The sequence below is a fragment of the Indicator indicator genome, chromosome 10 (assembly GCF_027791375.1).
Source record: "Indicator indicator isolate 239-I01 chromosome 10, UM_Iind_1.1, whole genome shotgun sequence".
Classification (NCBI taxonomy): Eukaryota; Metazoa; Chordata; class Aves; order Piciformes; family Indicatoridae; genus Indicator; species Indicator indicator.
Window position 1 is genome coordinate 27,992,284 of NC_072019.1, and position 14,278 is coordinate 28,006,561.

Sequence of the window (14,278 nt, forward strand, 5' to 3'; positions counted from 1 at the left end):
TTCAGCTCCACCTTCAGCTCTTGTTCCATAGATCTGGCAGGAAAATCCTTTTATAACACAGGAGGGATAAATGGTTCTTCCCTGGCAATGTGGCCACGTTGCTGGCGGCTGGAGGATGCAATCATGTGAAAGTCATCTACAGGTGCTTGACCAAACATGACATTGCCACCACATCAAAGATGGAGAGTCATGAGGCTTGAGGTTGGGCACCACAGCAGTAATAAGGTCAAGCATTTGGCTTCCATTTGCCTTGAACCTGCTGGCCATCACATCTCCATGAAAGGTGCTCCCACCCAGCCAGCAGCAGGTGTCTGGAAACACCCTCAAGGTGAGAAAGAGACATCAGGAAGGACCATGACCTTTGCAGGAGTTTGGAGAGCATCTTCTTGAGGCATTGGAAACCAGTAAGAACAAGCAAGGTGGCTCCTGCCTGCCCAGGGCACCACAGGTCTTCATTACCAGCACCTTCTGCCTCAGGCTACCCACACCCCTGCATATTCCATGCCAGGCTCTGGGGCAGGGGGGGTGCTGTGCCTAAGTAGCACCCATGGGTGAGCACCCACAGGAGCACCCTGGTGCCCATGCTGGGTCCTGCACCTGGGTCACAACAACCCCACGAATGCTCCAGGCTTGGGGCAGTGTGGCTAGAAATTGTCTGGTGGCAAAGGCCCTGGGGGTGTTGGTCAGCAGTGGATGAAGATGAACCAGTGTGTGCCCAGGTGGCCAAGAAGGTCACCAGCATCCTGGTCTGGATCAGCAAGTGTGGCCAGCAGGAGCAGGGAAGGGGTTGTCCCCCCTGTACTGGGCACTGCTGAGGCCACACCATGAATATTGGTTTCAAACTGGGGCCCCTCACGCCAAGAAGGTCTTTGGGGTGATGGAGGTTTGGCAAAGGGCAGTTAAGCTGGTGAAGGGTCTGGAGAACAGGGCTGGTGAGGAGCAGCTGAGGAAATTGGGGTTGTTTAGCCTGGACACAAGGAGACTGAAGGAAGACCTTCTGGCTCCCTACAACTCCCTGAAGGGAGGTTGGAGCTAGGTGGGGATTGTGCTCTCCTCCCAAGGAGCAAAGGACAGAACAAGAGGAAATGGCCTCAGGTTGCCCCAGGGGAGGTTTAGGTTGGACCTGAGGAACAATTTCTTCCCCTTGAGGATTGTCAGGGACTGGCCTAGGCTGCTCAGGGCAGTGGTGAAGTCCCTACCACTGTGGGGATGGAAAAGCTGAGACACATGGTTTAGTGGTGACCTGGCAGTGCTGGATGACTTCACTCCATGATCTTGGAGGTCATTTCCAACTAAAGGAATTTTTTTAATTCCAAGCAAGGCTGCTGGCTGCAGAACCTGTGGGGCACACAAAGACTTTGTCAGCGCTCTTCAAAGCATGCTGAAGATGGAGGTGGGTTTCAAAGGTGGGGTTTAGTATGGTGCATATTGAGGATGGAGGTGGATTTCAAGGGTGGGCTTTAGTATGGTGTGTACTGAAGGTGGAGGTGGGTTTCAAAGGTGGGTTTTAATATGGCTTATATTGAGGATGGGGGTGGGTTTCAAGGGTGGTACATACTGAAGATGGAGGTGGGTTTCAAGGGTGGTGCATGATGAAGATGGAGGTGGGTTTCAAGGGTGGTACATACTGAAGATGGAGGTGGCTTCCAAAGGTGGTTCCAGTGCCTGCTCCATCAGTGGAGCTGCTACATGTGTGTTTCTAAGGACGCTGCTCCTTCATGGTGTGATTTCATGGAACCGTAGAACCATTCATGTTGGAGAAGACCTTTAAGGTGACCAAAAGATTTGCAACGATAGGGAGCAGGAATCCCAGCCAGGCTGGCAGCAGCTGGTGGGGCATGCGTGGGGCTCGCCTTTGTGCCCCAGGGCATAGCCTAATTAGCTGTGCTCGCATGATCCCTGTTCAACAAGGCAGAGTTGGCTGCCAAGTCACTCCTGGAGCCTGCGCGTTGTGCCGCTGCTCCGCCGACGCCCCCGCACCACGGGGGCATGTGGCCTTGGAGGGACCCTGCGCAGCAAAATGTGAGTCTGGGGGGAGAGCAAGAGGGCTGATGGCTGCAGAACCTGGGCTGCTTCCCACCCTCTGTCTTGCTGATGCCTGGTGATGGAGGCGGTTGGTCCCAGGAGCTGCCATGGTTGGTTTTAGGAGAACCATGCCCAACCCCTCACTCCTGCTGTGGTCGAGGGGTGATTGCTTCCACATAGGGTGTTCTGGGGTCCTGGGGGATGCTGCTGAGCTGGGTCTCAGCCTGGGCTGGGTGTTTCAGGGGTGCTTTGGCAGGGTGAGGAGCATTTGGCAGGGTGCTCCCCAGGGTTGTTTCCCAGCATGCTGAGGAGGCAGGAGTTGGGGAAGGCAAGAGGCAGCATGTGGAGAAGCGTGGGCAGGAGGGCTGGAAGTGCAGCCTGTGCCGTGCGCCGCTCCTGGTGCACCCCCGGTGAGCTTCCTACATGCCAAAGATCTGCTGCTCTCCACATCCAGGAGAAAGCCTGGTGCGTGGAGTCCCTCTTTAAATGTCCTTTGAGCAGGTTTTCCCTGTTGCTGCTGGGGAAGCAGGTCCCCTGGCTGCCTCTCCTGCCTCCCAGAGCACACACATCCCCGAAGGGTGATGACACCGCAGGCTCCTCGGAGAAGCTCGCTGAGGTGGAAGGAGCTCAGCTGCTCTTTGTGCCTGGGAAAGCCCGGGATGAATAGAGAAGAAAACTAATAGAGCAGAAGGCAACAAGCTTCATTGTGAAGCCAGAAGCAGCTGCCTCCTGAAAGGGGCCCTGTGCATGGGGATGCTGCTCCTGTCCTCCTTCCAGGGTAGCTCATGGTCCTTGCTGCTCCCAGATTGGGTGCTGAAAATGAGCTCCCCATGACAGGCAAGCGTAGCAGAATCAAAGGGGTTGGAAGGGACCTCTGGAGATCATCCAGTCCAATCCCCCTGCTAAAGCAAGGGCACCCACAGCAGCTTGCCCAGGATCACAATGAGCAGGTTTGGAATGGCTCCAGAGTTGGAAACTCCACAGCCTTTGTGGGCAGCCTGCTTCAGGGCTCTCCCACCCTCAAAGAAGTTCCTCCTCATGTTTAGATGGAACCTCCTTTGTTCAAGTTTCTGCCTGTTACCTCTTGTCCTGTCATGCCCTACAGAGTGGCAGGACTCATTCCAGGGAGCTCCTTGGACTGGTCCAGCCCTGCTCAGATGGGCACTGTGCAGGCGTATGTGGTGCTCTAGCTGAGTAAAACATGGTGGTTGAGCCCCATAGTATCTTGGGGTGCATCAGTTTTTGGCTTCACGGCCTCACAGGCAGCAGCATTTCTAAGACTGGGGAAGGCATTTGGTGCTTGGCTGCCTCTGTGTCCTGAGTGTGCTGGGGACTTGGGTGAGATGGTTCTGTTGGTTCCTGCCTTGGATCACCAATAGTGTGACCAGCAGGACCTGGGCAGGGGTTGTCCCTGCCAGACTCAGCACTGGTGAGGCCATACCTCAGTTTTGGGCCCCTCAGTCACACTGAGGTGCTGGAGCAGGTCTCAACAAGGGCAATGAAGGTGGTGAAGTGTCTAGAGAATGAGTCTGGTGAGGAGCAGCTGAGGGAACTGGGGTTGTTCAGCCTGGAGAAAAGCAGGGGGAGGAGAGACCTTCTGGCTCTATACAACTCCCCAAAAGGAGATTGGAGACAGGTGGGGGTTGTTCTCTTCTCCCAAGGAATGAGTGACAGGACAAGTGGAAATGGCCTCAAGTTGCATCAGGGGAGGTTAAGGCTGGAAACGACGAACAATTTCTTTCCCTTGATGGTTGTCAAGGCTTGTCCCAGGCTGCCCAGGGCAGTGGTGGAGTCCCCATCCCGGGAGGGGTTTCAAAGCTGTGTAGATGTGGTGTTCAAGAGCATGGCTCAGCAGTGGTTGCCCAGCAGCAGTGGTGGGATCGTGAGCTCTAGGTGAGCGCCTGGGCTTGACCACCTGAAAGGTCTCTTTCGACCTGAGCAGTTCTGTGGTTTTGTGAAATCCCCAGCGCTGCCTGGCGATGGAAGCTCCCCCTCCTGAGGGGGTCTGGTTTGTCCCACCACCACATCCCCACCAGGAGCAGATCAAGGACGAGTTTATCCCTAGCGAGGGTCTGGCGAGCGCCTCCCGAGGGCTGGTGGAACTGCGCTGGCGGCGATGCAAACAAGGCGGCGCCGCTAATGCCGGGGGATTTGCCGGGGCCAGAGGCGGCGCGGGGATGAGGCCGGAGGATTTGGGCTTTATTTAGCAAATCCCCATCCCCGCTGCACCGCCTCAAGCTCCTCACCCACCCCGCAGCTGGCTGGGGACGAGCCGAGCTCCTGCGCTGCCACCGCGCCCGGCGCGGGGGCCTCAGGCATGACTCTGCCGGGAGACGAGCAACGTGCTGCCCTGACTCACTTGCTGCCTCTCTTCCTTTCCCCTTTCTCGAGGCTGCTGACTTCTGTCGATGTTTACTTGCAGCCTTGCTAACGTGTATCCCGCAGGAGCTGCTGGAGGTTTCCAGCGCTTCTGCTGAGAAATGTCCGTGTGTGGTTGGCCCATGGCCACCCAGCGTGGGTGGAAATGGCTCAGAAATCCACAAATACCAATTCTGCCTTGAAAGGAGAGGGGCTCGTGTTGTCCTCCCTGGGGAGATGGGTGGGCTCCAGCAATGACCTGATCGTTCATGGACCTCCTGACTTTGGGAAGAGTTTGTGCAGGGAGGAGGTTGATGGTGTCATAGATTCATTTAGGATGGAAAAGATCATCCAGTCTAACCATTAACCCAGCACTGGCAGGTCACCACTAAACCATGGCCCTCAGCACCACATCTACACAGCTTTTCAGTCTCTGCAGGGTTGTGAATTCCATCACTGCTCTGGGCAGCCCAGGCCAGGTGTTGACAACCCTCTGGGGCACGAAATTTTTCCTCATGTCCAACCTAAACCTCCCCTGGGGGGACTTGAAGCCATTTCCTCTTGTCCAGTCACTTCTTTGTTGGGAGAAGACAGGGAGGCACACCTGGCTCCAATCTCCTTTCAGGGAGTTGTAAAGAGCTGGGAGAAGAGAACGACTTCCACTTGGCTCCAACTTCTCTTCAGGTAGGTCAGAGAGCAATGAGGTCTCCCCTCAGCCTCACAATTCTCTCATCTGCTCCTCACCAGTCCTGTTCTCCAGACCCTTCACCAGCTTTGTTGCCATGCTCCAGCCCTTCAATGTCCTTTCTGGAGTGAGGGACACAAAACTGAACCCAGGGTTTGAGGTGTGGCATCCCCAGTGCTGAGTCCAGATCAAGTCCAACCCTTAACCCACCCCTGCTGGGTCCAGAGTGTCCATGTGTGGTTAGTGCCAGGTTCGTTTTGCCCTCAGGAAGATGAGTTTTGGTCTTGCCATGTGACAGGAATTATTTAATGAGGCTGAGGTGTCCCACGGAGCTGTGTTGAGGTGGGTGTCCCACCTGTGCCGATGGTGGAGGTGGCTGTAAGTCAGCACTGGACTGGAGGAATTCGAAGAAGGTGAAGGTTTTGCTCAGTGCCCACCTTGTGATGGTGCTTGCAGCAGAAGTGTGCTGCTTTTTCTGGCTGGTTTAAGGAACGTATACCCCACTGAGGAGCACCAAGAGCTGCAGGAGGTGAGCTGCTGGGTATCTCCTGGCTGGAAGCAGATTTGCTGGGATTCAGGGTGGTTATGGACATGGATCCTGCTTTTTAACCTCCACGTGTCCAGCAGGGGTCTGAGCACAGTGGGTGCATGTCCATCACCTGGGCATCCTGCCACATGTGCCAGCCTGGTTCCTCAGGGTGTGTCGGGATGGTCTGGGGCGACAGTGGAGCAGTGTTGGGTGTGCTGTGTTGATTCTGGGGTTACAGAGGGATTTCCTGAAGGTGCTGGGGGCAATTTGGGGTTAATGGACCATCAACTCCATGATCCTGGTCCCTGCCCCGCTGGGTGGTGGTGATAGACTGCGGACACCTGGGGAGAAAGACTCTGTCGAGGGTTTGAAGCTCATTTCCTCACTGGTGGATCCAGAGCCTTAGGAGGTGCTCGGTGTTTGGATTGTGGTTTTTTGGAGGGGGGAAAAAGTGGGATTAGTTTTAAGGGGAAACAATGAGTTTGGATATTTTTAAGGGGGGGGGGTGGGGTGGAATGGGCAGGGAAAGATTAATTTCTTTATTAATGGAAGAGATTTTTTTTTTTTTTTGATGGGGAGAAGAAGGGACTGAAGGGTGGGGAAAAGGCATTAAAGAATTATTTAACTCTTAGATGGGGGAGGGATTTTTGTTTTTAAGGGAGGAAAAATACATTTATATTTTATTGGGGAAAAACAGGACTTTTTTGTTTTAGTGGGGGGAAATGGGATTTTTTTTTTGATGTTTTAGTGGGGGGAAATGGGAAATTTTGTTTGTTTTAGCGGGGGGAAGTAGGAATTTTGTTTTAATGGGGGAAATGTTGGGTTTAGGGTTTTTTTTTGGTTTAGTGGGGGGAACATAGGGATTTTTTTGGTTTAGTGGGGGGAGCATGGGGATTTTTTTGGTTTAGTGGGGGGAGCATGGGGATTTTTTGGTTTAGTGGGGGGGAGCATGGGGATTTTTTGGTTTAGTGGGGGGAGCATGGGGATTTTTTTGGTTTAGTGGGGGGAGCATGGGGATTTTTTTTGGTTTAGTGGGGGGAGCATGGGATTTTTTTTGGTTTAGTGGGGGGAGCATGGGGATTTTTTTGGTTTAGTGGGGGGAGCATGGGGATTTTTTTGGTTTAGTGGGGGGAACATGGGGATTTTTTGGTTTAGTGGGGGGAACATGGGGATTTTTTGGTTTAGTGGGGGGAACATGGGGATTTTTTGGTTTAGTGGGGGGAACATGGGGATTTTTTTGGTTTAGTGGGGGGAACATGGGGATTTTTTTTGGTTTAGTGGGGGGGAACATGGGGATTTTTTTTGGTTTAGTGGGGGGGAAATGGGATTTTTTTTTTGGTTTAGTGGGGGGGAAATGGGATTTTTTTTTTGGTTTAGTGGGGGGAACATGGGGATTTTTTTTGGTTTAGTGGGGGGAACATGGGGATTTTTTTGGTTTAGTGGGGGGGAGCATGGGGATTTTTTTTGGTTTAGTGGGGGGGAGCATGGGATTTTTTTTGGTTTAGTGGGGGGAGCATGGGGATTTTTTTGGTTTAGTGGGGGGAGCATGGGGATTTTTTTTGGTTTAGTGGGGGGAGCATGGGGATTTTTTTGGTTTAGTGGGGGGGACATGGGATTTTTTTGGTTTAGTGGGGGGAGCATGGGGATTTTTTTGGTTTAGTGGGGGGAGCATGGGGATTTTTTTGGTTTAGTGGGGGGGAGCATGGGGATTTTTTTTTGGTTTAGTGGGGGGAGCATGGGGATTTTTTTTGGTTTAGTGGGGGGAGCATGGGGATTTTTTTGGTTTAGTGGGGGGAGCATGGGGATTTTTTTGGTTTAGTGGGGGGAGCATGGGGATTTTTTTGGTTTAGTGGGGGGAGCATGGGGATTTTTTTGGTTTAGTGGGGGGAGCATGGGGATTTTTTTGGTTTAGTGGGGGGAGCATGGGGATTTTTTTTGGTTTAGTGGGGGGAGCATGGGGATTTTTTTGGTTTAGTGGGGGGAGCATGGGATTTTTTTGGTTTAGTGGGGGGAGCATGGGGATTTTTTTGGTTTAGTGGGGGGAGCATGGGATTTTTTTGGTTTAGTGGGGGGAGCATGGGGATTTTTTTGGTTTAGTGGGGGGAGCATGGGATTTTTTTGGTTTAGTGGGGGGAGCATGGGGATTTTTTTGGTTTAGTGGGGGGAGCATGGGGATTTTTTTGGTTTAGTGGGGGGAGCATGGGGATCTTTTTGGTTTAGTGGGGGGAGCATGGGGATCTTTTTGGTTTAGTGGGGGGAGCATGGGGATCTTTTTGGTTTAGTGGGGGGAGCATGGGGATCTTTTTGGTTTAGTGGGGGGAGCATGGGGATCTTTTTGGTTTAGTGGGGGGAGCATGGGGATCTTTTTGGTTTAGTGGGGGGAGCATGGGGATCTTTTGTTTTTTCTTAATGGGGAAAAATATTTTTTCAATGTGTGGAAAAGGGTGTTGTTTTTTTTTAAGGGAGGAAGAGGGGTTTGTTTTTAATTGGGAGGAAAAGGGATTTTTTTTTTTTTTAATGGAGGAAAAGGGGCTTTATAATGGGGGAAAAGGGTTTTTTTTGTGGGGGAAGGGATCTTTTATTAATGGCGGGTAAGGGATATTTTTTTTTTTAGGGGAAATGATTATTTTAAGGAGGAAAAAGCAGATTTTTGTTTTATTGGAAAATTTTTTTTTAGTGGGGGGAAAAGTGTGATTTTTTTTTTTTGGTTTGTTTTCTTTTAGCGCTGGGGGGGAGGGGAGGAAATGGGAATTAGAAACACAGTTTGGAGGGAGGCAGCTCCTCAGTGCACAGCAGCAGGTACTGATGGTCCCAGTCCCCCTCTTTACCGGGTTCTGAGCTGCACTGGTGACCTTGGGGACAGACCAAGGAGTCTTGGGTGTCCCTAGCAGGGATGGGAACTGTTGTGGATCCCATCCACCAGGATCCGGGATACAGCTCCCGTGCCTGCAGCCATGCATGGGGACAGTGTGAGGGGTTTAAAAGCATCTTTCCTGCCAGGAAAAAAAAAAAAAAAGATAAGTAACCGAACTTTGGGGTCTGATTAAAACTAATTTGGCACAATTTTGCGTCTCACACATTTACTGGGCTAATCCTGGTAGTGTCCCATCACCTCCACCAAGCCCCCTGCCCTTGTAGCAGCCCTGAGAAATGTTTTTGAAGCTGGTGAGGATCTCCCACCCCATCCGGGGGCTGGGAGGGCTGGGCTGCGGCTCTGTGCTAGCGTGCCGGGGGAGGCGGCAGGTTGCTGGGACGGGGCTGGTTGAGGTGAGATCTCATCAGGCAGCGATGGGACATGAGGGATTTCCTGAGCGGGGGGGATCCCGGCAGAGGTTGGGGGGTCAACTCTTGCAACCTCCCTCCTCTCCATCAACCTCTTTTGTTCCCGATCTCCGGCGATGCTCCGGTTGCTCTTCAGGCGGAATTAATTCCCAAGAGCTCTTGGAAAAGCAGTGGGGAGGAAAAAACCTTTCCATCATCATCCTCCTCCTTTCGAGGCTAATTGGTGGCGATGTGACGTCACGCCGATGGATTTCTCTCTGGAATGGCTGCGGGAAAAGCCAGAGGGGCCTGGTGGATGCTGACCCATGCTGACAGCCCTTTGGTGCGCTAAGGCTAGCTCCCGAGGCGTTCTCCACACGGGGTTTATTTGTTTCTTTTTATCCCACCTCCATCCCTAATCTGACAGCAGTGGGAATTAATCCGGCTGCTCCAGCCGCCGCGATAGGATTAGAGGGAGGGGAAGTGCGTCACCAGGGACGCCCAGGGTGATGCTTTTGGTGAAAGTGGAAGAGGAGGAAAAAAAAAAAGCGGGGGGGGGAGAGGCAAAAAAAAAAAAAAAAAAAAAGGCTGGGAAATAGGTTGGTGTGTTCCCGGGGGGATGTGAATGTGTGTGTGTGTGTGAGCTGGGAGGGGGATGTGTCGGGAGGCAACGCGCATGTGAGGAGGTGTGGGGAGGGAGGGAGCGAGCGGCTGCGCCTGAGCCGAGCTGGGCTCATCCTCCTTTTTTTTTTTCCTCCTCCTCCTTTTTATTTCCCACCCCCCCCCCCCCTCCCCCCCTTCCCTTCAGCATCCTCCGGTGATCCTGGAGGTGATACAGGCTCAGCAGCATCCATGGCCTGCCCTTAGCTCCAGCTCCTCTGCCTTTGCTTCTCCTCTTCATTCCAAAGCATCTGGAGGCGTCTCGGATTGAATCTTGACATTGAGCAGCTTGAGGAATTGGGATTCTAGTCTCCTCTTCCCCCCCCCCTCCCCCCCCCATTATTATTATTATTTTTTTATTATTTTTCAGGCTTCTTGGAAATTAAGGAATGCAATTCTGCCACCATGATGGAAGGTAGGTGATGAGCCCTGTGTGTCTCTGGGGGATGGTTATGCTTTTAGAAGAGAGGAGGAGGAGGAGGGAGGCTGCACCCAACCTGCTGGTATGAATCGTTTCCAAAATAGTCAATAATAATAATTAATAAAAATAAAGCCCCAAATCCTCCCCTCCCCCTAATCCCCATCAAACCAAAGCACCCTGCCCACTGCTGGCAAGCTGGAGGATGGTGATATAATATCAAACCCATCAGGTTATTTGCAATTCCATCCCTAGCTCAGGCTGGTCAGCAAACAACCTGGTTTGTCAGGCACAACCGCTGCTGCCCTGGGTCGGTGAGAGAAGGAGCAGGGGCTGGGGTGTGTTTGTTGCTGGTTGGGTTCTTTAAGCATTATTTTAGTTGGAAAGCCACTTTCTCAGCCTGATGTGGTGCTCTGGGGAAGGATTTGAGCGTTGTCCATATGCACAGCATGGGGGCTGTGTGAAGCTTCTCGCTGGGGTTTCACCCTGTAGCTCCATGGATGAGCAGCTTTGCAGTAGGGAATGAGGATGGTGGAGCTTAAGGTAATTTTTTCTTTAGCCGTGTTGTGTCACTGGTTTGAAGATGCAAGCTGTGGAGAAGGGATGGAGGTGGGGGTTGTTGGATGAAGGTCCATATGCACAGCCTGGGGGCTGGGAAGCTTCTCAATGGGGTTTTTACCCTGTAGCTCTTCATGGACGAGCAGCTTTGCAGTGGGAAATGAGGATGGTGGAACTGAGGGTAATTTTTTTTTGGCTGTGTTGTGTCACTGGTTTGAAGATGGGAAAAGGAGCTTGGGGGGGTTGTTAGATGAAGGCTTGTTGGAATAAAAAGAGAAGTGAGAATGAAAACATGGGTTCCAAGCACAAGATGCTTCAGGAGAGGGTTGCAAGACTGCGTCTGCTCGTGTGTGGGAACAGCCTTTGGGCATTCAAGACATTTTTAACCCCTCTTGGCTGTCTCAGCCGTATGTAAAGTGATTTCCTTAATGCCTTCTGGGGCAAGATGCAGGGAAAGGCAGACTGTGTAATAGATCTTTCTTTTAAGACAGAATGAATCAGATCAAAATAATAATTTTCATTTATTTCATGGCCCATGTCCAAGGCAGAAGGTCCCAGCTGGGCGAGGGCTGCACGGAGCTGCATCCAGCGCCAGGCTCGCAGTGCTGCCGGCATGTTAGCCACCAGCCAGCTGCCCAGCCTTTCCCTCAGATGACAGGCAGAAATGGGGCTGCTGGTGGTGTGTCTCCCTGCAAATCATTGGGCTGCTACCCCAAACAAACTGACCCAGGGAGGTGCTGTGCTCCTTGGAACCAAGGCTTTGTGTCTTGATTTTAAAAATATTTGGTGAACCTTGGAATTTTGGTGCTGTAATGGTAATGTGGGAGCACACAGCTGCTTGCTGGGTTTGTTGGTTCCTTGGTGTTGGGAGAAGGAGGGGTAAGGGAATGGGTGGTGGTGCTGGCCTCTGATATAAGGAAATAGCTTCAGTATCTCTTCTAATATTGATGATAAAGTCATAGGCAGAAGGGGTTTTACATTTTGTATCCGTGACACCACAGCCATCACAGCATGCTGAACATCCATGACACATGATGTCACCCAGCCTGTGCCAAGAACAGGGGGGGGTTGAGAGAAGATGTCATCAACAACCTTCTCTCTCTCCAAAGGACCTGCACTGGGGAGGAATTAATGTAGATAAAGTGAAGCTGGCCTGGTGGAATTCTTGGGTTGGTTCATTTAATGATTTGTGAGGCTGGTTGGAAGAAAGGAGGTTGAGTGTATTTTTTGGGGGGGAGGGGGGTTTCCTTGAGTATTTTTGCCTTGTGAATGTGCTGCTGGTGTGGGAGCCTTGGTTGTGGTGGGCAAGGTGAGTAGGTATAGGAAAAGAACTGGGATAGAGTGCCCTGGCCTGGCTTGGTGGGCTTTGGTGGAGGCAGAAATGCCTCTCACAAACCAGTTTTCCATTCAAAAATAAACAAAAATAGGGAAAAAAATATTGGCTGTGAAATTTCCCCATTATCTGGTTTTTCAAATGTTTCACTTGTTGTTCTCCAACTAGCATCTGGGATGCTCGAATGGAGGCAACAAAATCCGAATAATTCCTCCTTTTGATGAATTTTTAAACAGAAACTGGTTTGATCTGTGGAAGCGTGGAACTTCAGTGACTAATCCCCTCCTGAAGTGCTGACACCTGGCAGAGGTGCTTTATCTTAATCTAAGGATGCTTGCAATGTGCTTGGCTTCATTTGGTTTGAAAATTCTCATCCTGCACAGAATCCTAGCATGGCGAGGGGTTGGAAGGGACCTCTGGACATCCTCCAGTACAAGCCCTTTGCTAAAGCAGGGCACCCACAGCAGCTTGCCCAGGATCATGGAATGGCTTGAGTTGGAAGGGACATTAAAGATTATCGAGTTCCATGGACAGGGACACTTTCCACTAGACCAGATTACAATGTCCAGCTGATTTGGAATCTCTCCAGAGGGGAAAACTCCACAACCTCTCTGGACAGCCTGCTCCAGGGCTCCTGCACCCTCACAACAAAGAATTTTCTCCTCTAGTTCAGATGGAACCTCCTGGGTTCCAGTTTGTGCCCATTGCCCCTTGTCCTGTTACTGGCCACCACTGGAAACAGTCTGGCCCCATCCTCCTGCCCCCCACAGGTCCTTTATCTCTTGCTGAGCATTGCTCAGCTCCCCTCTGGGGCTGCTCTTCTGCAGGCTCACCAGCCCCAGGGCTCTCAGCCTTTCCTCCTCACAGAGATGCTCCAGGCCCCTCAGCATCTTTGGAGCCTCCCCTGGACTCTCTCCAGTAGTTCCCTCTCTCTGTTGACCTGGGGAGCACAGAGTTGGACCCAGTGCTCCAAATGTGATGTCACTGGGTCAGAGTAGAATGGGAGGAGAATGTCCCTTGACGTGCTGGCCACACTTCTGAAGGCATCTCAAGAACATAGTTTCCCACTGAGGCCATAGAACTGGGCTTTCAGGGGGCATTTCCACCTGGGGATGAACCACTGGTTGGTCTTCTCTAGTCCCTGCAGTTAAAAGGTTTTTATTATTGGAATGATAATTCTTTAAATCTTATCCAAGTGTTGGAGTCTGCTGGAAGCTGAGGGTGGAGCTCAGGTGGGCTGTGCTGGTACCCATGGGCAGCCTGAGCACAGAGCCAGATGGCATCACCCATGGTTGGTGGGATGGACTAAGCTCAGCTGGTTGGCTTTGGATCCTCTTCTTTAGAAATATGAATATGGCTCAGCATGAGGAAGAACCTCTTCACTGTGAGGGTCACAGAGCACTGGAACAGGCTGCCCAGAGGGGTTGTGGAGTCTCCTTCTCTGGAGACTTTCAAGCCCAATCTGGATGTGTTCCTGTGCAACCTGTGCTAGATTCTATGGTCCAGCTCTGGCAGGGGGGTTGGACGGGATGATCTCCTGAGGTCCCTTCCAACCCCTAACATCCTGTGATCCTAAGATGGAATATTTCTTGGTTCCCTTGGTAGATGGTAAGGAAAAGGTGCACGTTTTCCACTGAATGCTTCAAAATCACAGTGATAGCCCCCAAAAAGGTGGGGACCATGTCAAGAAACCAGTCCTTACTTGGAGGAGAACTGAGTATGTGCCACATGATGTCTCAACCACCCAAAGCAGATTGTCCTCTATCTTCATGGTGTGCCCAAGCACTGCTGTTGGTCACCATCCATACTGGGGATGGTCTTCTGTGCTTGGCCTTGCTCTGACAGGTGGCAAATAGGTGTGGGGGGTGGGGACTAGATCTCCTCCAGCTTTGAACTGACTAAAAATAATCTGCAGTGAAACTATGAGTGTCAGGACTCGATTTGGGACCTGAAATGCTGTTCAAAAGGTCCCACCACATGCTGGAAAGGTCTCTGCAGAGGTGGCTGTGGATACAACAGGTATTTAGATGTTCCTTTTGGTTGTAGTACTCCTCAGCAATGCACTGGGCATGCACCAAGACAAAGATCTGTCCACAAGAACAAATTTATCTCCTGTTTCAAGCCATCTGTTGCATCTCCAACGTACTGAAGATCTTCCAGAGAGCTTAATTGAGTTTTGAGATCACTGCTGCAATGTGTCACTCGAGCCAGAAGCTCTGTGATGTCCAGAAAGATCAGGAGCTCTGTTGTTGATAGGAGCAGCCATGGTTTTGTTGAAGGTCATTTCTTCTTCTCTGGGAGACTGTTACCAGAGTTTCTCCAGAGCCCAAACCAGATGTTTGCTGGGCTCTGAAGATTTCTCACAGAGGAAACTTCTCAAACTCTCTTCTCCATTTTTCCCCCCTTTTGCCCCTGTTTCTGGGAAGTTTGCTCACTCAGAGAACTTCCATG

The 14,278-nt window shown here is 51.5% G+C and overlaps 1 protein-coding gene across 1 annotated transcript in view; it reads left to right on the forward strand.

Moving 5' to 3' along the window:
- Window positions 1-4,004: 4,004 nt before the first annotated feature.
- The window catches only part of SGIP1 (SH3GL interacting endocytic adaptor 1), a 76,410-nt gene continuing 66,136 nt past the window's right edge, over window positions 4,005-14,278 (forward strand). Inside the window, exons 1-2 of the mRNA XM_054384563.1 lie at window positions 4,005-4,207; window positions 5,558-5,597. Coding sequence (XP_054240538.1) covers window positions 4,005-4,207; window positions 5,558-5,597 — 243 coding nt within the window. The remainder of the gene's footprint in view (window positions 4,208-5,557; window positions 5,598-14,278) is intronic.